A 22939-nucleotide genomic window follows, 5' to 3' on the forward strand; every position below is an offset into this window, starting at 1 on the left:
GTTTTAATTGTAAATTCATTAACAAGTTGGTTTATATAAGTTCAACAAAAACTGCAGAAAGAAACACTGGTTTTGTCGATCAACCAGTTGTTTCCATAAAGATTGAAGAAATATTTGTAGTAAAAACAATTAAGATACTAGAACACGGAATTAACCGGTACGTCATTATTGTAGGTAATTTGTTTTGTTCTACTTGTGTTATTTGTTATCTGATTCTTTAGTAATTTTTCACTTTTTCAAAATCAGAAAAAAGATTTTGGAGAAGCGAATAAATAACACAGAATGAAGCAAGAGTAACTGAATATCAGAACATCAATATAACAAACTTTATACAAGAAACTTAATATTAGTAAAAAAGTTTCAGAAAATGCTTCTTTAACTGTATGAAATAGACTGCAAAATCCGTTCAATAATCAAAAATTATGTTCCGTTACTCTACTCAACTTACTGGGTACTAGGATTCCCAAAAAAGTTAGCAATTCCTTTCCGATTGGAGATTAGGAATATTTACTAGTGCTCATTCTCCATGCATACTTTTTAACTTCTGAAAAATGATCAAGATAATAACTTGAGAATGCAATAAGGTGCATATATGTCTCAATTTAAGGAACGATCCAATATTGTAATTTTTTGATTTAAAATGAATATTTGCGCGCCATAAAAATTCACATTTTCCTCGTAACAAAATAAACATTTGCATCAAAACTTAGGTGTTACTTTTAATCATAATTCTATCCATTTGATCTAATGGCACTGCTATAATTAATTGTTAGGAAAATAACAAAGTCGGAGAAGAAAGTGGATAAAATCGACATCATAGTTTTAATATTTTGTAGAGCAGCACCTACTTTACTTAAGAATTTTTTTTGTTTCATAATATTTTCTAAAACGTTTTTTATTTCATTTTTATTAATTTCTATTAAGGTTTAAAAAAGAAAAAATGATTTTATGGATAAAGTTTTTCACATATTTAGAGAAAAAAAAAACGACTTCACGGACAACTTTTTGACAAGTTCAGACAAACATTTTAATAAAAGTGTAACTCTGCTCAAGGTTTTTCGGTTCTAGCAAGTGTTTCAAGTTTACGATTGCATTAAGACTAAAATGTTTGTCTTCTTCCTCGTTATTTGTTTAATTATGAATACCTTCATTCGGTTGTCTGAAGTTTGACTTTTGGCCTCAGGATCGCTGATGGAAAAAGCATTGCGATGAATTATTCAATTATATCAGGTCGTTGATTGTAGATATATTCTTGTTTGCTTGAAAAACACATGGTGATTCAGTTCATGGTATTATTAGTGTGAGTTTATCAAACGGCGTCGCTAAAAGAAAACGGAAAAAAATTCATTTATAAAAAAATCATTTATTTGAAACTTCAATTCATTTTCTCTCTCTTTTTTTTTTCCCTATTAAAAGGAGTAAATCCTAATGTGAAGGATAAAAAAAAAACGTTATAATTGAGATATGGGAGCTTGGAGATACCATAATTACAAGAAAGAAAAGGATATTTCAGTTATAGTAAATTGAATGATAAAGGTTTATTTAATTATAAAAACGAAATTATATATAAATGATGAAGAGTTTAAAAGAATTAGATTGTAAGAATCAACTGAGACAAATCTGGGACAAATCTCGAAAATGTGAAGTAAAATCATGACTTTTCATTAATCACAACTCAAAAAAATGCTAATAACAGACTTCAATAAACATCATAAACTATTATAAAACAAGTTTTTCTCATGAAAAGAAGTTTTTTAGATTTTTCCGGACTAAAATTACAATTTAAAAGAGAGTAACAAATACGCCCTGAGCGAGTCATGAATTACAAAAAAAGCACAACATATGACAAAAAAAATAAATGTTGTCTCACTGAAGTAAAGTAAAGACATTTGAGTGATAAAATACACATGATAAAAATCATAAAATTCTTAATTTTTGTTTTTCAATATAAAAGAAAAGTGTAAAATCACCCCGTACCACGTGGGATGACTGCTCACAGCTGTAAAACATTAAAGCAAAAATTACTTAAAGTTACTCTTTTTTTTAGTTGACTGTTACCATAAGTGTACAGTTCAAAAAATCAAAATAATGAAAAAACAGAACAAAATTGGGATGTAATAACTTTTGTTAGATATGGGTAAAAATGTTGTTCGCATTGGTGGTCTCAATGTGTCTAAACCTCAGAATTAACGCCCAAAATGTTAAAGGTGTACCAGTTTTGGAATGTATTTCGATCACTAACTTCTTAAATTTTCAATAAAAATGGAAAAAACTGTGTAAAGTCGGTCAAAACCACGATATTTTAAAGTATGAAAGAATACGATTGAAGTTATTAGATATAAAAGTTTGAAAAATTAAAATACAGGTCTCTGCTGAAAAAGCTAAATAAGTGAAAATCTATTAGCTAAGGGTTCTCTCACTAAAACTGAAATTATTAAAAGTTAGTGGTAACTGGGTAATAAGTGGTTACAAGTGCGTTGAATATTTTTAAAAAGAGGCAAAACTGCAAACGACCCTAATTTCAAACATTAAAAAAAGAGGCAAGATTAAATGTGGACTTGAATTTCACAAAGCTTAAACAAAAACTTTAGTAAATTTATAATTCTAACTATATATCTTATCAATTGAAATTGCAGAGAATTTGATGGAAAAATATTATTACTCATCTTCATTCCCATGTCTCCACTTCTTGAAATCAATCATAGTAATCAGCTTTTTAAGTAAACTTCCAACTGATCATAAATTTGAACTCGTTATCATTTTAGGGAACAGCACGAAGCCCTCGATTTGATCTCTCAATTGATCAAATTTAGAGATCCAACATAAATTGCTCTCTATAAAATAAATTACAGGGGGGAACCAAAGTATCTTTCTAGAAAACTTTTAGCTCCGTTATGTTGACGATATTTAGATACTGATTTAACTTCATTTCCTCAAAAGCTTAACTTTAAAAGAGTTGCTACATTATGTTTAAGTTGATCCATTTTTTTTAGCAGATGTAGAACAAATGTTTTGTTTTTTTTTGTTTTATTTCTGAAATTTTTTTTTTAACGTTTTTTATGTTTATTTGATAAAACTGAATAAAAAAGTAACCAGATGCATTTGAAGAGAAACATTTTTTCTATGGAAGAAAAGTTACGTTGTAATTAAAAATGTTAATCCCAGCGTTTTGAAAAGAGAGAAGCTCTTTCTTGAGAAACTTTTTTTTTAAACTTTTTTTGCATCAAAAAAAAGCTCAATATTATTATTATTACTCAATGGTTGATGTCCCATTTGCTCGATGCTTTTAAAGACGTTCTTTTTTAAAGAAGATTCACTTGATTCCGATTCAATGAAAATAGTTTCTTTTAAATTTTTAGCTCCTATTTCTTAAATCTTGACTTATAGTAAAAAAGTACTGATTTGCCAGTTATTAATATACAATTATACAAAGATCTTAGAGGTCTGGGACAGGTTGCTTTTTGTATTTAACTGTTTATATAACTGTTTAAAGACATCCTTTGAGAAACGTAAAAAAGACGTCTCGATCGGACGTACAAAATTGGTTCAGTTTGGAAATACGGAAAAACGTTATAGATGGAACGCCGAAAAAACGTCTTATTCGTTTTTTTTTTAATTTAATTTTTAGTTTAAATATTAATTCTAAATTATTTTTTCTAAAAACATTTTTTCTTAATTATATAAATTAAACAAATTTAATTAAACTACCATATTCATTTTGAATAGAAGCAGAAAAATTCGAATTCAACACACAAATTAGTAAAGTAAAATTTATTTACAGAAAACTATTTACAAAAAATGGTTTGATGCTACGAATGCTGTGAATCATCACTTCCACAAAAATCATTAACATCATCCTTGTTAGCAGACAAGACGGAAGAACAATTTCTTCCATCACCATTTTTTCGATCTGGAGCACGTTTTAGAATGTTTCCAACAATCGAATGAACTTCATTCTTTGTTAAAGCATTTGGGGCACAGCCTAAGAAATGAGTTATAATATTAGTAAAATTGAATTTATGCAACAAACTCTTTTTCATCTGTTAATGTATAAATCAGATGATTTTTGTGCGTAAGTAGTATAAATTGAAAGAACAATCTGTATAAAGCACTTCAGAAATTATAAGCACAAGCAAAAAGCAACCCGTAATACGGGTTATCGTCGGTCTGTTACTTAATTTATAGTGGCTGTTTTCCACAATTTAAAGTTACGAAACCTTAACTAATACCCAATTAGAAAAACGCCTTCAAATTGAAAAAATTAAACCATCTGTAAAATTAAAAAAAGTATGCGGAGGTAAAATGATTTACCAATTATTTAACATTGAGTAATTTACAACTGACATAGGTCATATCAGTGTAAGGCAGAACCATTTTCCTCGACGTTGCTAAGTTCAAAACAATACGTTTTTGATTACTGACACAAAATAATAACACTTCGTCATGCATTAAATTAACGAAAAAGTAAAGTAAAATTCTTGTTATATTTTTTATAACATGAACTTTAATTAATAAGATTGATATAAAGCGAACATTAATTATACATGAGTTATTAACTTTTTGGCATCCCCTTGATACATGTTTCTTTAAAAAAAGGAAATTGACTTTAAAACGTTAAATACACACAACTAAATAAATTTATTAAAAATAACTGATCATTTGACCATAACTATATATGGCACTAATCTGACCACTTTTATATATGCCCTCTTTGTTTCAAAAGTTTTTAGTAAAGGACTTCTCTTCCCCGTTTTTGCATTCATGGTGGTCAGGAGAATAGAGCTACTTTTATTAAGAGTAATCAAGTTTTTGATGGAGACCTCTTACCAAAATAATAAAATGTAAAACAATGATTTACATGTATAAGAACTTTTTCTTTTTAATATATATAAGAATTTAACATATATAAGAACTTCTGCAGTGGGTTGCATAAATATATAGTCATTACTTTTTTTATGCGAAATTTTTTTTTTTTCAAAATTATTTTTAAAACCAACCAATTAATACGATTAAAAGTGTATTAAATGTGTTAAATAAACATTCTCTATCGAATAGTATATAATTCGAACTCGTTAGGTTTACCATTCTTGAGTAAATATTAATCCAATTAGAACATACCTGTATTTCTAATGTAGCAAAAATATAGAGTCAGTTAAAAATTAACAACTTAAGTTGAAATATCTTAACAAAATATAATCCCAATGGTATAAAATTTGGTAGTTGATTTCTTTCAAACTATATAAATGTTCTTGCAAAAATAAATTTATCATTTCCATATCTTGAGCTATTTGCATTGGCAATTATTATTATTAATATTATTTCCATATGATGGAAAATTGTAGGTCTGCCAAAAGATAAAACAAAAAGTCAAGGAGAAATAGCTTGAATGTGCAATGTTTAGCTTAAATGTGTACAAACAAAGTTGAAAAACCACGAGCTTCATAATGATATCAAAGTTTTACCGAGGCGTGGTAGACAAGACCTTAAAAGTTCTTACCACAAACCTGCTGAAGGGTTCATAAATACGCCTGGTAACGTTACACGGCATGTCAGAAAAGCAAAAAAAATGAATTTTGACAAAAATACAGCCAATCTAATAAAAAATGAAATTTTTTAATATCTTGATTATGCTTAATCTTTGTAAATTGACTTTATTATGATAAAGTTTTTAAAGATACACACGCATTTGCAAGGCCCAAATATTTTTAATATCAAGATCATTTATGAAATTGTAAAAACTCAAGTTTTCACTATCTTTTTGTCTATTTTCTTAACAATATGCATGATGTATTGATAAAAAAATTTTATCCATTTTCAGTTGTTTAAAAGTAAAAACCGGACCGTAAATGACCATCCTAGAGAAAAGTGTCATCAAAAACTTTTGCACTGAAAATTTTTTTGGTTCAATTTTGGTGGTTAAAATTTGCGTACGCCAGGAGGCAGGCAGGGTTAAGGGGGCAGGGGCCTGGGGTCACAGGTTGGGGTGGGGGATGGGGGTTGTTTGAAGAAGTGTAAAACATGAAAAATTCGTGAAGTTGGCTCAGCTAAAGACATTTTTAAAAAAGAAAATGTTATTGAATTTTATCTTTGGATGACTTCAGGTATATGTCATGGTAAGTCTTTTTCTAAATTTTTTTTCCATTTTTCGTTTTTGTTAGGCGACTGGTAACAATAAAATAATTTCATATGAAATGGAAATTGATTACTGTAAGTGAAAGAAAAATAAAAGGAAACTTAATTATATTTTCCATTAAAATTTATATAACTTTAAAATTCCATGTTCATTCATTTAAAGCAACCATAGTATATTTGCAAAACATTCATTCAAAACTCACGAATACTTGTTATTACAGGTACCCCCAGACCATGAAAATGGCACCATTGGACTCACAAAGCACCCTCACTCATGCAGATCTTTGTTCTATTATGAAAGAAAATTATTTTTAATTTACTGATTGTCTAAACCAATTAAGATCTCTGATTCAGTTTATTTTGAAAAAACATGCAATTGAAGTTGATGAAGGTGAAAAATGGACCTGCCAGCTAGAAAGAAATTGAAATCATTTCTTTCTCCTGCTTTGGTTTGATACAGGAAATCTTAGAGCAACTACAACCAATTACTACAAAATTTCAACTAAGCATCGAAATTTGAAGCAAAGAAAAGACCTGGAAGAAAGACTTACTCTATTGATGACAAAAGTAAACATTCAAAAAAGATCTCAAGTGCTAGAGTTCGGTCAGAGCATGAGCCAGAAGCCATCATGTATGCAGCATTTCAGCAACCAACCCATCTGGGTAAACTTGTCAGGCAATCAAATAGTCCAATAGTTGCTACAGCAAAGAGAGCCCTAGATTCTATTTCAAAACAAAATCAAATGAGATTATAAAAAAGTCTCCTTTTGAAGCCCTTGCTTTTCTTCTTTCAAATAAGTTGACTAAAGAGGTCTACTGAAGTTTGAAATCAGCTTCTACAGAGGGCAAGGCAAATATATGGTCAAGTTACAACAAAGTTCTGGAGGTAAAAAAAAAACTGTCGCCCTGATGGTCTTTATTAATGATCACACAGCATTTGTTCCTCTCCAGAAACTGCTTGATCACACAGCCAGTAGAATTCTTAAAGAAGATCTGTTCTTTAAACTCTACAACACAAATCAAAAACTTTAGAGTTGTTATTCTTCTTCAAGTTTGGTTTGGATGGATGTGGATGTTTCAACACAATCATGCAGAAAGAAAGTTATAGTTTCCTTTTAAATGACTCAACTAATGGAGTAAGTCAGCTTGTTCCTCTACAAAATTGAAGCCAAGAACAAAACAAAAGTTAATTGTTTATCTAACGTGTTTATCATCTTTACTATATGCTGATCTGAACCCAATTCGTATCCAGCTCGTTTGTTTTCAGTTTGCTCTTGCATTTGTTCAGTTTGCTTGTTTTTATTTAAGTAATAAAATGGGTTCCACAACTGGAACGTAAAATAATTTTTTTACGTTCCAATAATTTACAATAATTTTTCCAATAATTAATTTTTCCAATAATTTACAATAATTTTTTTACGTTCCACTACTGGAACGTAAAAAAATTATTGTGCTTCATGAAAAAGGTTATTCTTAACAACAATTGTCCAAAAAACAAAATATTCCAGGACAGCCATTATGGAAATTATAAAAAAAATTTAAAAACACGGGATCTCTTGAGGATAAAACTTGAAGTGGAAAACCTCCAAAGCTTACAAAACATGACAAAGTATTAAAAAAATGTGTCTCTGCGAAATCAGAAAAAAACATCCAGTGAACTAGCCCAAGACATTCAGTCTGCGACTGGGACAAATGTTTCTTCATCTTGCATTCGACGACATTTGCTAAAAGCTGGGTTAAGAGGTTGTGTTGCAGTTCGAAAGCCTTTACTGCGTCGTGGCAATAAAGAAAAAAGACTTAAATATGCAAAACAGCATAATAATTGGGCGCAAGAAATGTTAAACCGTGAACTATACACAGATGAATCAAAATTTGAATTGTTCGGTAGCAAAAGATATCAGTATGTAAGAAAAAGGGTAGAAAAGGCTTATTGTCCTGATTGTCCACATCCAACAATCAAGCATGGGGGAGGTTCTGTTTTAGTTTGGGGTTGTATTTCATCATCTAACAGGAGAACAATGTAGAGAAATTTTAAGACATCATGCAATAACATCTGATAATTATTAAAAATTATTTTATTAAATTATTTCTCATCATATAACAGATGCGCTTGAAATATATGCTTAATGTTGCTAAACTGGTCTCTTTTTATATGGTGTGCCAACTTACCCTGAGAGTATAGGCAACTTACCCCGGGCGGAGATAAATTTTTTGGATGCCCTTTTTGGGCTACCAATTATTTTTGTTTTAATGTTTGACACTTAAACATGCTTGCCAAAATCATATTCTTTTGAAGTGCAATTTGATATCCTCAAAAAAGTTCACCTAGAAATGCACAGACTCAAAAACTAAAACTGTAACAAAAAAAATATATAAATATACATATATATATAAAATATATATATATATATAAAACATATATATATATATATATATATATATATATATATATATATATATATATATATATATATATATATATATATATATATATATATATATATTATGTAGAAATTTAGATATGTAAATTTATAGATAATATACATATAAGATACATGTATACATAGGCGCCGACTTTTGATTTTGACCAAGGGGGCGAACTGAAATGTTAGGAGGCAAAAGTTTCCCCCTCCCCTTCCTTAATCTACTGACATCATTTATGGATGACTCCTAACTTCAATAAGAACACAAGAGACTATTATCTACTTGAAATGCAAAAAGTAAGAGAGAAAATTAATTTTATTTTTGAAATAAGTTAAAAATAAATGAAAAAGGTACTTGGTAAGGTACACATATTATTCAATATAAAATATGGTATTTTTTATTAACTTTTGAACTAACAATTTTTATAGGAAAAGTATTGCTTCGAATGGTTGTCTTTTTTACAAAGTCATTACCAATCTTTGTCATATCCAGAATATCCAGTTCTTCATTGTGACAATTGATAATGGACAAGTGATTTAATTTCTTCTGGGTCATTATATTTCTTAAATATGTCTTCATTCTTCTTAGCATAGAAAATGATCGCTCTGTAGTACATGTTGTTAATGGAACTGTCATAATTAAGTGCACGAATTTTTTTAGCTCCGTTAGATGAATCATGCTATTTTCATGAAATTTCAAAACATTTAAAACGTCCATGAAAGATGCTACTTTTAAATGTTTGACTCTTATTTTTGCTTGTAAGCCGTTATAAACTCCCGAAACATTACTCGCACCATCAAAGCATTGCCCTCGTAAATCATTTATGGGTAAATCTAATGCGGTTAACAAATCACAAACTACTTTGAGAAGGGTTTTACCATCAGTTTTGTTTGTTCCATAAAAACCTAAAAAAAATTCTTCAATTTGAAACGTGTCACGGTCGACCGATCGAACACACAATGAAACCTGTTCCATCATAGATATGTCTGAAGTCTCGTCAAGCATTATTGAAAAATATTTATTTTTCTTAATTTTGGCAGTAATAACTCTGATTATTTCGGATGCTATCATTTGAAGCAATTCGTTTATTATCTCATGAGAAATCCATTTGTATTTCGTTCTCTGTAACCAAGAACTCAATTGCGAAACATCTGTAGCCCTAACTCTTAAAAACTGACTCAAATTTGAAGCTTCCTCTGTATGACCTCGAATGGCTAGTCCTTGTCTTCCGAGTAAGGCAACAGTGGAAATAATTTTATCAAGAGCTTTTCTTGATTCCTTCATATATTTTTGGTGCGAGGACGAAATTTGGGAAGATATATTTATACCTTTATCTTTGTAAGATTCTTTGGTAATATTTTGTCGGTGATTTACTGATTTTTCATGCATATTAAATCTTTCAACGGCTTTTTTCCAATTATCAAATCCTTCTGTAGTAAAATTTGAATAAACGGCCTTGTTAGTTTCGTTTCTTTGGCATATTGAACAGAATGTTTTATTTTTGTCTTTGTCATAATGAAGCCATTTGTACGTGTCAAGCCAGGAATTGAGAAATTTACGGCTTGGTTTTCTAGAAGCCTGCTTGGCAGGTAAATTACAAGAAGATTCAGTTGAATTAGACAGTTCTGAATAAAATAAAAATAAAAAAAATAAAATAAAAAAAAATAAAATAAAAAAAATGTTGCAACTTACCCCGATGTTAAAACATAGTTTTGTCCATGCTAAAGTTAATTCAAGTGAATTAAAGCTAACTTAGAAATAATACAATCGAAATAATACAACAGATGTCATCTCAACTTATTTGATAACTAATTCATTTGAAGTTATAAAAAAAATACTTTGAGTCTTTTTTTGTAAAACTTCAAATTGTAAGCTGCTTTTAAAAAGTGCTTTAAAAAAAACGTTATTAGAAGTTAATTTTTGATTTAATATTTAATTTAACAGTTACAATTATGATAAAAAGAAAATTATTTCAATAATTACTACCAAAAATTTTTCTTGGGATTGTTGGTAAGAATTATTACTTTAGTTTGTTTAGGGAAACTTTTATGTGATCAATGATTTGAAAATGCGATTGCTTTATTTTCAAGAACATTTCTTCGGTTCGTTCCCACGCCACAAATTGAAAATAATTGATGAATTCGACTTTTTTTCTTCTCTCATTTGTAAAATACCATTGAGCATTTTTAGCTAAAAATAACCTACTTTCTTTAAAATCATGGGACGAATTTCATATGAAGAAAGTTTCAATGGCTGAAAGGAAATAGTGAAGATTTTTATGACATGAGTCTTTTCGCTCTGTTTTACGAAGAAAATGACTCTCATTACTTTCAGTATTTTATTAATTGTAGTGTAAATGATGTTAGCATCAGTTACGCTTGTTAGATGGCTCGTTTGGTCAATTGTATCTGGTCAGTTGTATTAGCCTCGTAATGGTTCGCCTCGTTTTTATGATTAACTTTGCCTCTAGCATATTTTCTATTTTTTGATTTTTTTTTTTTTTTTTCAATGTCAGTTTTATTAAGACATGTACCAGAAAAAATCTGCGCGGACATTATAAAGGATATTTATCTAACTATTGTATTTCGATATTGAATGTTATGTATATTTTGAAAGTACATATATTAATATTTTTAAATTTCACTTAAGAAAGTTTGTGAAGTTTTGTACGTGGGAACGCACGCACTTTGCGTTTTACACTCGACATCAGCTTTTGCACAGTCTTCGGCTGGACTTTCTTGGTAGCTCTCATCCATTTATTTTTGAAGTCTTTAATGTTTTTGGCTTCTTTTACATTGAACCTTAGTTTTCTTTTGACAAGAGCCCAATATCTTTCGATAGGGCGTAGTTCGGGACAATTTGGTGGATTGCAGTATTTTTCAATGAAATCTACTTTATGTTCTCTAAGCCAGTTTAAAGTTGTCCCAGAGTCGTGACATGATGCTAAATCGGACCAAAATAACGGGTTACCCGTGTGTGTTCTTAAAAACGGCAAAAGACGTTTCTTGAGGCATTCTTTTATGTATATTTTGGTGTTAATTTTTCCCGCAGTCACAAAACAAGAGCTTCTTTCACCACATTCACAAATTGCTTGCCAAACTAAGAATTTTTTAGCGAATTTTTGCATTCCAATGCATTAATATTTGGAATTCAGTTTCTTGCGATTAATTGCTGAATAATATTGGTGTCCTGGAAGAGATCGGAAATATGCAGCACAATAAGTTTCACCGTCAATATTCAAACAAGATTTTTTAGCACATAATTTTTTATAGAGCAGCTTTGAACATCGAATTGCGACATTTTCTTGCTTTTCTTCACGAGGAACTTTTTTCTTTTTATAAGATTTATAACCACAATTTCTCTTTACTCTTTGTATAGTGGAAGTACTTGTCTTAAATTTATTCGCTAATGTTCGAACAGAAATCTCCGGTTTTCTGTCTAAGGCATCTTTTACCTTTTTACCAAGATCTCGTCTAACAAAACATTTTTTTCTTCCACTTCCTGATTTTCTTTTGATTGTACCAGTGTCCTTAAATCGTTTCACAACGCTTTGCACTGTTCTCAAAGCAATCTGCAGCTCTTTAGAAATTGTTTTGTTTGATACACCAGGATTTTCAACGAGAAAATGCAAAATTTTTTCTCGCTTCTTATCTTGATTTGATGACATTTCAATTAAAGCAAATTGTTTTAATAACAGAGTTGTTGAAATTTTGAACAACATTAATACAATCACATTTTAAAACAATTAGCTATTTTAAATGATATACGGTTTACGTAAACACCACATCAGAACACGCGCAGATTTTTTCTGGTACATGTCTTATCTTTAATTTTAAAGACAAAAAAAAATACGTTTTGAACTGCAAAAGATGTTTTGACACTCACTGCTCAAAAGATTTTTTTTTTTTTCAATATCTTAAGTTCTGCAAAACAGATGACAAGGTTGTTAACTTCAAGTATTTCGGTTATATTTAGTATTTTTCAATTTTATTATTCAATAAAATTCTTTTACTGCAAAAAATACTTTCTTCCATGTTACATTTACGTTAATTAAAGTTATCTTGAAAATAATACAATCGATGTCATCTCAACTTTTATTCGTTTGAAGTTATTAAAAATACTTTTAAGCTTTTTTTATTATTAAACTTCAATTTGCAGTCTGTTTTTATAATTAACTTAGTTTGATTTCAAGTAAATGAGTGGAATTGTAAAATTTTGCAAACGATTGATTTAAATAGTACTTTCTATCTACAGCTGAATATTTCTGGAAGAACATCCCAAAAATGTTTTTTATGTGGCCATTAAAATCATGAAGTAACTATACAAGGCTAAGTTCATAGTATGGCAGGTTTGATTGAACTAAGGTACTTATCTAATTGGAAACCTTTAGTTAGGAAATATTAAGTTTCGTGAGTTGGAAATCAATATCTGTCACAAGTACATATAGCGCTTTCCAAAACAAAAAGGGCTTTGTTATTCAGTTAACTTGATGTAATTAACTTAAAATGACTTATAAGCGTGTAAGAGGTAGATAGTGTTTGAAAGTTCTTTAGAATTTTATTGTTTTTGACCTTAAAATATCAATTTTCACTTTTCAACATCATTACGAGACCATAACATAATTAAAATATGGAAAAAATGTTGATCTCTTATCACAATGAAATGAGCATTGATTGCTTGAACCAAAAAATATCGTTTTACAAATTTCACTTTTTGAGTTTTAGCTAAACACAGGATTAATTTTTTTAAATTATTTCTCCTCGTATTTATTTTCATTTCTCATCAAACAAGAAGTTTCATAGGGTAAGTTTCATAGGGCAAAACACCCAGTGTTCGCCGACTTTTTCAATCTAGTCCCATATGAAAATTATTTTCTCACTCTCTTTTTTGATAAATTATAGATCTCGAAAATGATCGTATAGAAAAAGGATTGATTTTTACGTTGCCCTTAGAACGAATGACCTCCGATAATAAATAAGGAAACTAAAGCTCCCGAAAATCAAAATCAGCGGCCACTGGCGTGTTTCCTATGTTCGCTTCCCACGTTTTTGAACTTCCGCCAGTGTTCGCCTATACGTTTTTTTTTTAATAAAAATTTATATTCTTTCAGTCGAATTTTGACTTGAATCTAAACTAATATTTTAAATTTACAAAAACAAAAATATATATCTAAAATCTATGCATTTGTATGCTTTACAACTAAAAGTTTGTAAAGTTGCTCATGTAGTTTCACCAGCTCAAACTTCGTTGCACCTGCTCATTGACATAACACCTAAAAAAATAAAGATAAATTTGATTAAATCATTTTTATATCTATATAACAATTAATTGATAGATATTTTTACGTTACGTTATAAAAGAACAGAGAGGTAGTTAGACTTATGTTAATTTTAAATTGTTCTTACCGGAATCAGAAGTTTATTGCATAACTGGCTTCTTCTTTTTAGGCTTATTCTGAGGTTTAGCTGACACTTTAATTTTAATTAATCAATTTAATTTAAAAAGTATCACGTTTTGAGCTAAAAAAGGCGTTTTGACATTTCTTACTGCTCAAAAGATAATTTTTCTTCAATATGTGTTAAGTTCTACAAAACAGATGACAAGGTTGTTAACTTCAAATATTTAGTTATAGTTGGTTTTTTCAAATATAATAAAATTCCATTATTACATGTTAAAACATAGTTTCGTCCATGTTAAAGCTAATTCAAGTAAATTAAAGTTAACTTAGAAATAATACAATTGAAATAATACAACAGATGTCATCTTTCATCAGCTTTTAAAAAATTCTTTTTAAAAAAAGTTTTTAGAAGAAAAACTTTTGATTTAACATTTAATTTAACAGTTAAAAACATGATAAAAAAATTCTTTCAATAATTTTTTAACCTGCAGTAGTTTTGCAGTGTAAAATGAGTTGAATATGCATCATGTAATCAATGACTCTGCCACAGAGAAAATGTAAAAATGTGTATTGTGATATTCTTATATCGTTTACATCTTTTTTGATGTTTTTTCATTTTGCTTTAAATGTTATATTTTTATTGTTTCAAATTTTTTATGTTTATGTTTACTTTATATGTTGCATTGTTTCCAGTAAAGTACGACTACATAATGTTAACTTAACTATCAAAGTCAGTTCATCACCTTTGAATAAATTAAGATCAAGTGAATTTTATAACAAGTTAAATTTTAGGTAATTAAGTTTTAAATAATTTAACCTGCTTATATAGAGTTGTTTAAAGTGAGAGTATAATTCATTTTACTCTCACTTTATACAACTAAAACATTAAATTAAAATTAAAAAAATTAACTTAAATGTTTTTAAGTGTTAATTTACTAACACTTAAAAACATTTAAGTTAATTTTTCCTCCTTTAAATTAACCATTCTCTAGATATTTATGATAAATTAAATCATTTGGTAATAAGACATTTTTAAAAAAATATATTGACCAGTATTTGCAACAAATGCCCATTTAAAAAAATTTTAGGCAAGAACATAACATATATGTTACTTATACTTATATGCATAACACTTTTAAAACGAAAGGTATCTAATTTTTGCTTCTAGATTCTTAAATATATGTCAAAATGAAAAAAATAATTAAAAATATTAATTTTTAAAAATGGATTAATGTACGCGTTTAAACGGTATGCACAGTTTAAAGGTAGTTTTATTGTTTTTGACCATATAAAATTAAACACCAATTTTTGACTTTACTACCCGAACAGGACATTCTTTTTTTGACCATAGAAATACACCAGTTTTGACTTTTCAAGATTACAAGACCATAACAAAATTAAAGTTTAGAAAAAATGTGGATTCCTTAATACTAGAGAATGAGTATTGATATGCATATGATGTATATTATTCCTTTTTTATCTTTATTTGGAAAAAGACCTATATAAGCGTTTCAGAGACAGGATGTGTTTTAAAGATTTGAAGTTTCTTTGCAATTTTTTTTGTTTTTTACCGTAACAAAAACACGAACTTTGACTTTTCAACAAGGTTACAAGACAATTACATAAGTAAAACATGGGGAAAAATGTTGATTCCTTATCACTAGGGAATATTGATTGCTTATGCCAAAAAATATCGTTTTAGAAATTTCACTTTTTGAACTTGAGCCACTGGATAAACTTCACTTTTTGAGCTGAGCCACAGGATAAACGACTTAAATTTATTTTCCCTTCCTTTTTTTGTTTTCATTTCTAATTAAATAAGTTTTTTCTAAAATACCATTTCATACATCGTGCTTTTTTGTTTTTAGATTTGGTACCAAAAGAATTCAGTGGTAAGAATTATTTATTTTAATTTGTTTAGGGAAGCTTTTACGTGATCAATGCTTTGAAAATGCGATTGCTTTATTTTTGGAGAATATTTCATCAGTTTGTTCTCATGCCACAAATTTAAAATAATTGATGAATATGACTACTTTTCTTCTCTCATTTACAAAATACCATTGAGCATTTCTAGCTAAAAATGCTCCTTTTTCTATAAAAACACGAGAAGAAATTCTTTTGAAGAAAGTTTCAATAGCTGAAAGGAAAAAGTGAAGATTTTTATAACATGAGTTTTTTCAGTCTGTTTTAGGAAGAAAATGACTCATGACTTCCAGTATATTGTAAAGATTCAGTATTTTACTAATAATAGTGTAAATGATGTTAGCATCAGTTGCGTTTGTTATCTAGTTAAATGGATTTATTTGTTAGCCTCGTTTTTATGATAAACTTTTAGTTTTAACATATTTTCTATTTTGTTAGTTTTTGTTTTCAGTGTCAGTTTTATTACTTTGTTAAATTTCTAGAAAATAGTTATTAGTTATCAATTTGTTAGGTATAAATAGGTTAGCAATGTGTATAAGACAGTTGTAAATGTTTATATTGAAAAACATTCATTTTTCTTGTAAATTTGAAATTGTAAACATTATTTGAAGTATTTCTCAAGTGGTTTGACTTGAAAAGAGTAAATTTTATTCTTTCACGGATCCATTGAAATTCTTTTGTCTAAACAATTCTCACTCTCTCTAAAACACCCCTCCCTCACCCACCCCCTACTCACCTTTAAACCTTTACAGAGATGTGTCTTTTTAGCATATTAAAGAGGAAAAAAAAGAAACAAAAAAAATAGAAATAAATATTCTTTAAGAATAAATCCTTCCATTTGTTTAGGGACTTACTTTTGGATAATTATAAACCCACATGAAATTAAAAATCAAGAGAAACATTGCAGCCCCTTTTGATCAAAGCAGCACCCTCCTAGCCCTGTCCTTGATTAAACTGAAACATTCTATCCTCCCCTAAGACATGAAGCTGTGGGCCAACAATTTCCTACCCATCAAGATTTACAGTAAAGTGCAAAAGTTTTTAATTAGCTAAATTATTCAAGTTTTTTTTTCATAACTTTTTGACTTTTCACTGAAGATTAATGATATGATTGTATAATGTGATCGTTTAATTTACTCAAAAGAATGATTACTTGTAATGGAAGGTAGAAGTTCAAATTTTATTGAAAACGTAACCTCGCAAAAGATTAATAACAGTTCCATGCCCATTAAGAAAATCAAAATTTCATGAAGAAAAATGTATTTATGTTAAAATTAAATTACTGGAGATAATAGTTAACTTAAGTTGAATTAAAAAAATAATGGGAAAGTCTAAGAAATTGTCACGAAAAAAGAAAAATTTAATAACACCTGTTCGATAAAATTTGAGACTGGATTTAAACTTGAATAAAAACTTAAATAAGCACAATAAAAATTTTTTTTTGGTATGTTCTTAGAATTAAATATGCAGAATAGGAAAATTAAAATAAATTTATCACAAGACTCCATATCTTCGAATTTGATCAAGTCTGGTATTGGTATCTTGTACTAGCTTTTGTACAGCATTTAGGTCAAGTCTACTGGCACAATAACGAATCCGACGGTCAAGGTTAGATATATTATTTGTAGACCATCCATTCTTGTACACATCCCGCTTAAGAATTGCCCAAAAATCCTCTATAGCACGAGCTTTTGGTAAGTTTGCTGGATGGACTTTTTTTTGAACAAATGGTATCTTCTGGGTTTTTAACCATTTTGTTACTGAATTAGTATAGTGAGATGTTGCTAAATCAGGCCAAAAGATATACTTGGTGTCTCGATAATATTTATTAATAAAAGGTTGCAAGCGCTTTTGTAAACACTCTTTTAAATAGATCTCTTGGTTTACCGCTTGGCCAGAAGGAGCAATGTAAATATAGGTGACCCCTCGAGGGGAGATTGCCATCCATACAAGTCATTTTTTTTCAAATTTAGCAACATCATAATACTTAATAATGTCTGGTGTCAATTTTTGATCATTTGAATAGTATGTATTATTACCAGCCAGTGTGCTATTCGACAAAGTAAAGTATGACTCATCATCAATAGTAATTTCATGGTTGCGATATTTTGAATAAAGTCGACCACATTTTCGGCGACCCCAAAGCCTCTGTTCAGGAGTTCTGCTTGGTCTTTTTTTTCTTTTATAACAATGGAAAGGCTTTTTAAAGCATTTTAAGATTTGTCCGATGGTGCTTTTGCTACAACCAAGTCTTCTAGAAGCCTTTGAAAGTGACACACCTCTTCGATTGTTAAACATTTTTCTTAATTTGATGCGGTTGTTTTGTGTATTAGGAGTAGGCCCTCTTCCACTTCCAGCTTTGCGACCCAATGGTTTATTTTGATCGTAACTGTTCATATATCTTTAAATTGTAGCTTTTGAGTAGTCCTCCATCTTGAAATGGTTCCAAACAACGTGTTTTCCATCTTCATGTTTTTTTTTATAAAAATTATACACACGACTTTTTAGGGCTTGTTGATTTGGCATTTTAAATTGTTACCTAAACAAAAAATAATCAGAGAATTTATATGCTAATTGAAAGAGGAAAGATAGAGCTTTCATTTGATACCAAATACTAATTATTTTATCAAGCTTACTAATTAAATATCGCTTATTTAAGTTAGTCTCAAATATTATGGAACAGGTGTTAATACGCGCAGTAGAGAAAAAGATTCTTATAAGCAAATTTCTAAGCTTTGTGATGTGGCTAAATCAACAATTAGTGTACTAGTTAAGAGATAAAGAGAACGAAAGAAACTTGAAAAAAATGATGGCTATACAACTTTTGTTTGTAGATTTAATTTCCTCATTCAATATGTGGTCTCCTTTAGTCAGACTGACTACTTTTTTATGATATTGATCTAAATTTAAAAATGAAAAGTCTCATTTTAAAATTTCACTTGAAAATAAAATGTTTTATCTGCATTCTGTACATTTTGAGTTTTTGGTTAACAGAAGTAAACTCTTGTAAGCCAAGAAGGTCGCTCTTATAACTTTAGATAGAGAGATAAGAATTGAGTTTTGAATTTTTTATTATAAAACAAATGTTTCTCGAGTTTTAACGAAATTGAAAACAAGTATTTTTTGTTTGTTTGAAAGTTCAGTTTAAAAAATGTACAAACGCTTCAATCACGTTCTTGCTTTTAAAAATTGTAATGAGAAGCTCTAAATATTCTCAGGAGAACTGAGAATATATAAAGCGTACCGTGACAAATAGAGCGAAAAGAAAGATTGCAAACTGTCGTTTCACAATCCACGTTCGTGTTTTCAATTACAACTAAACCCTCACTCTGGCTGAGTTTTCAAACAACTCTGTAAGCATTTTTTAAACTGGAACAAAGCAAATATATGAAGTTACAAACTTATTCATGAGTATCACTATAATGACTGCAGCACTTCAAGACTCTGATCGTCTTCAGCACTTTTGAGTTCATCTTGCTTTGTTGAACGAAAACAAATGCTAAGTAGGAATTTTTGCTCTGAGAAGATGTTTGGCTAATGTTGACCTGCTGACATTGACTTTATAAAGTTATAAAAACAAATTGTGTTAGTAAAATCGCAGCTATAAACAAGCACTAAGAGCTATTACAACCGTAACAGCACTTTAAGTGAAGTATCAATTGTTGACATATAATCGCTGCATTCACCTTGGCTTTAAGTTCATAATGTATTAGCTACGAATAAGGTTCGATTTTGAACATTGCTAACCGAAAGCACCATTTAAAAATAATACAGGGTAGATTAGGGTAATTTGAGCACCTTGGAAATATGAGCATACCTAAAGATTTTGTAGATGTAAGCATTGATGTTAAAGTTGCTTTGTATTTTTTGAATCGACTTTATATGGTGATAACAGGAACCAGTACAGTTAGCGTAAATTTATAAGCAGTAATTAGCGGGTATTATTAAATTATAACGCTGTTAATTTTTTTGCATTTTTGAAATAATACCGTCACCCATGAAAGTATCTGTGGCGCGAAACTTTGCTGCAAAAATAATGAAATTATTTTTTTTATAAAGAAAAATATATTAGCCAAAAATCTGTTCCGTTTTTGTTTGAAAAGCAATGCATAGAAACATTTAGTTTTTACTTTACTTAAAGATGCCATTTCTGTGTAATATGAGCATGCTCAAATAACCCAATGTTTTTCATTGCAATTACCAAGTTTAAAGTCCTAAAACAGCAGTGGTTTTAATTACTGTTTGAATAAAAACAAAACACGGCAAAATATTTTATTATTTTAACAATACTAAATATTCTTCTGTAATTTAAATTTTAAAAAAATTTGAATTTTTATCGTTCATAAGGTATGATAAAATTGAAAAATGAACATTTTTTTTTTTTTTTTTTTCGCGGAAAACATCGTTGTATTGTTTTAACAAATAGTGGCTTGAAATTTGATCTTTTAATGATAAGTTTTGTTAATAACGAATCATTATATTCCAAATATTAGTTCTATATGTTGATATTTTTTTACTTAATGTTATTTTTTTTGAGCTAAATTAAAGTGCTCATATTACCGAGTGGTATTGGTAATATGAGCACTTTTGTGCCTTTTTTTAAAACCTTTGTGCTTTTAAAAAAGAAATTTGGATGCCAAAATATCTATGTAAACTATGAGTAGGGATCCCTAAAAATTGTTAATTCGCAAAATATTTTGAATCAAGCATAACCATTTTTGAAAATATTCCAATTTTCGCTTAATATGCTCATTGTACCATATTCTACCCTATTAGATTAAAATAGATAGATAAGATAGGGTAGTAGCTCTTTAAAACTTTACCGCTTAAAGAAAGCTCATCGCTGTTATTCTTGCACTTTCAGTTTGTAGGCGCTGTTTTTTGGAATTATTGACAGCATGGTTTTCAAGATTTTTGTGAGTTGTTTGTAACAAATCTTATAAAAATTGCAGAAGGAAATGAAAGATCAGGTATTAATGCAACCTGTTAACAGCGCAATAAATGTTGCGGACCAAAACAGTTTGCACCCTACGATAAATGACTCGTTCGATTACACCTTTAAAGGTTTTAAAAAAGTATAAAAACTTCAACACGTTCTTACTTTCAAGAATTGCCATGAGATGCTCTAAATATTCTCAGGAGAACAGAGAGTATTAAGAATATAGAGATTCTCAGGAGAACTTAAAATATTTAAAGCGTACTGTGACGAATAGAGCAAAAGAGAACAATTGCAAACATTTGTTCCACATTCCACGTTCGAGTTTTCAATTACTACTAAACCCTCACTCTGGGTGAGTTTTCAAACAACTTTGTGAGCGAATCGACGTTTTTCAAATGAGAACATCGCCGCAGGAGTTAAGTTGTTTCATTGATAAAAATCGCTTTTTATTTTCTTGTTTATAATAATTTCTGAACGAACGACGCAAAAGAAGTAAGTGTTTAAGATTTTGTTGTTATGTAGTTGTTAAAATCAGTTTTGAGCAGAATATATTTCTATTAGTTAGGTTTTTAGGGAAAAAGCGATTGAAAGTTTAGTTAACACAGTATTTTTATGTTTCCTTGCCTAAAGTTAACAATTTGAAAAGTTTTAGTTATTTTGGTGACATTAAAATGGTTTTTTCGATATTTTTTCTTATCAAAACTAGTTTGAAAGTTTAAAAAAGATGACCATAAAAGAAATGGCTTTTTATACGTTACTTTTGGTGTAACAGTTTTAAAATATAATTTCCAACCGTTCTTTATTCGACTGTTACCGCTTTAAATTGACATACTTTTAGTTTACTTTTTTATAATACTTTAAAATATTTTTTGTTGTTTCAGCAAAGAAATAGAAAGCGAAAATATTTTTATTTCAGTTTGAAAATAAATTGTTTTTGTATCAAAAATCTCAGGCGACTTTTAAATATAGTTGAGCGCTGTTTTAATGCTTTTGGTCAAGCTTCTGATTGGCTGAATTGTTTATCGTATTTCTATTGGTTGAGGCGCAACCAAAGTTGAAAAATGGCGTACGACAAATTTCAATAAATATTTTAATTTTGTATTTCGTAAATTATTTATTTGTTTAATAAATATTTAGTAAATAAAAACTATTTTTTGAACTAATTTGTGATCATTTGAACTGTTTTGATCTTTTTTATAAAGAAAATAATATCCGTTTTATATTTATTTAACACGATATTGTGTTTTCTAATTTTTGCAATTTGGTCTTCTTGAATAATTGTTGTTGCAAATAAATAAATATTAATAATAATATTAATATGTTATTATTATTATTCTTCTCCAGATGAATACAAGATGTTCATGAAATGCTTCTTTGAAGCGCAGGCGTCGATTACCGAGGACATGAAAGGATCAATCGATGAACGAAAGTGGATGATTTGGATAGACGATGGAAAAACTGCTCATGAAGTTTCACATGAGAATTATTTCATGGAGAAATTTTTAGACGCAGGATTAATTGTTGATAAAAATATTTTATCTGAAGATGAGAAAAAACTTGTCATTTTATGTTCGACCAACGTTCGTGATGTCTGGTTATTTCATCCAGTAAAGATCGATGGATGGACACCGAAGCACAAGATTGAAAGGTTGAATATTTTCTTCGCTGATAATTTATTAACTATTTACATCAGGCATACTTTCATATCAAAGAACGAGTTCGAAGGTTTCGTCCCGTGGATTCGACTCGCTGAAGAATTAGATCTTGACCTTCACGACGACACGAACTTCATCGACGACATTTGTGAATGGCTTCGTGGTTCGAACTTCAAGGAGTTGACGATCAGGTACCGTGGAGAATCTTTTGATAACATCGAAGAGTTTAAAGTAAGAAACACGAAAAATGTTTAATATGTTAAATAAAAAATAAATACAAATGTAAATATGTAAAAAGTATATGTAATACAAGAAAGTTTTTATAACATCGAAGAGTTGAAAAAGTTGAAATGATACGAAATACTTTTGATTGTTTAAATATTTTTAATATGTTAAATAAATATACAAAATGTATAAATAATTCAAAAAGTTATTTATGAAATGAAATATTAAGTAATTTAAAAAGAA

General features: G+C 29.0%; 2 protein-coding genes across 2 annotated transcripts in view; one reads left to right on the plus strand and one right to left on the minus strand.

The window, feature by feature from the left end:
• Positions 1-22846, plus strand: LOC149893763 (uncharacterized). The gene is made up of 3 exons (XM_090076450.1): positions 1-174; positions 15823-15846; positions 22161-22846. The coding sequence occupies exon 3, from the start codon at positions 22172-22174 to the stop codon at positions 22724-22726; it is 555 nt and encodes a 184-aa protein (XP_089932576.1). The 5' UTR covers positions 1-174; positions 15823-15846; positions 22161-22171; the 3' UTR covers positions 22727-22846.
• Positions 3721-22939, minus strand: part of LOC149893764 (ATP-dependent DNA helicase PIF1-like) — a 265925-nt gene continuing 246706 nt past the window's right edge. Inside the window, exon 2 of the mRNA XM_090076433.1 lies at positions 3721-3982. The gene's annotated coding sequence lies outside the window, so the exon portion shown is untranslated. The remainder of the gene's footprint in view (positions 3983-22939) is intronic.

This window comes from Hydra viridissima, unplaced genomic scaffold (assembly GCF_058129835.1).
Source record: "Hydra viridissima isolate aposymbiotic clone 2 unplaced genomic scaffold, HvirCarnegie_v1 scaffold_1, whole genome shotgun sequence".
NCBI classification, from domain to species: domain Eukaryota; kingdom Metazoa; phylum Cnidaria; class Hydrozoa; order Anthoathecata; family Hydridae; genus Hydra; species Hydra viridissima.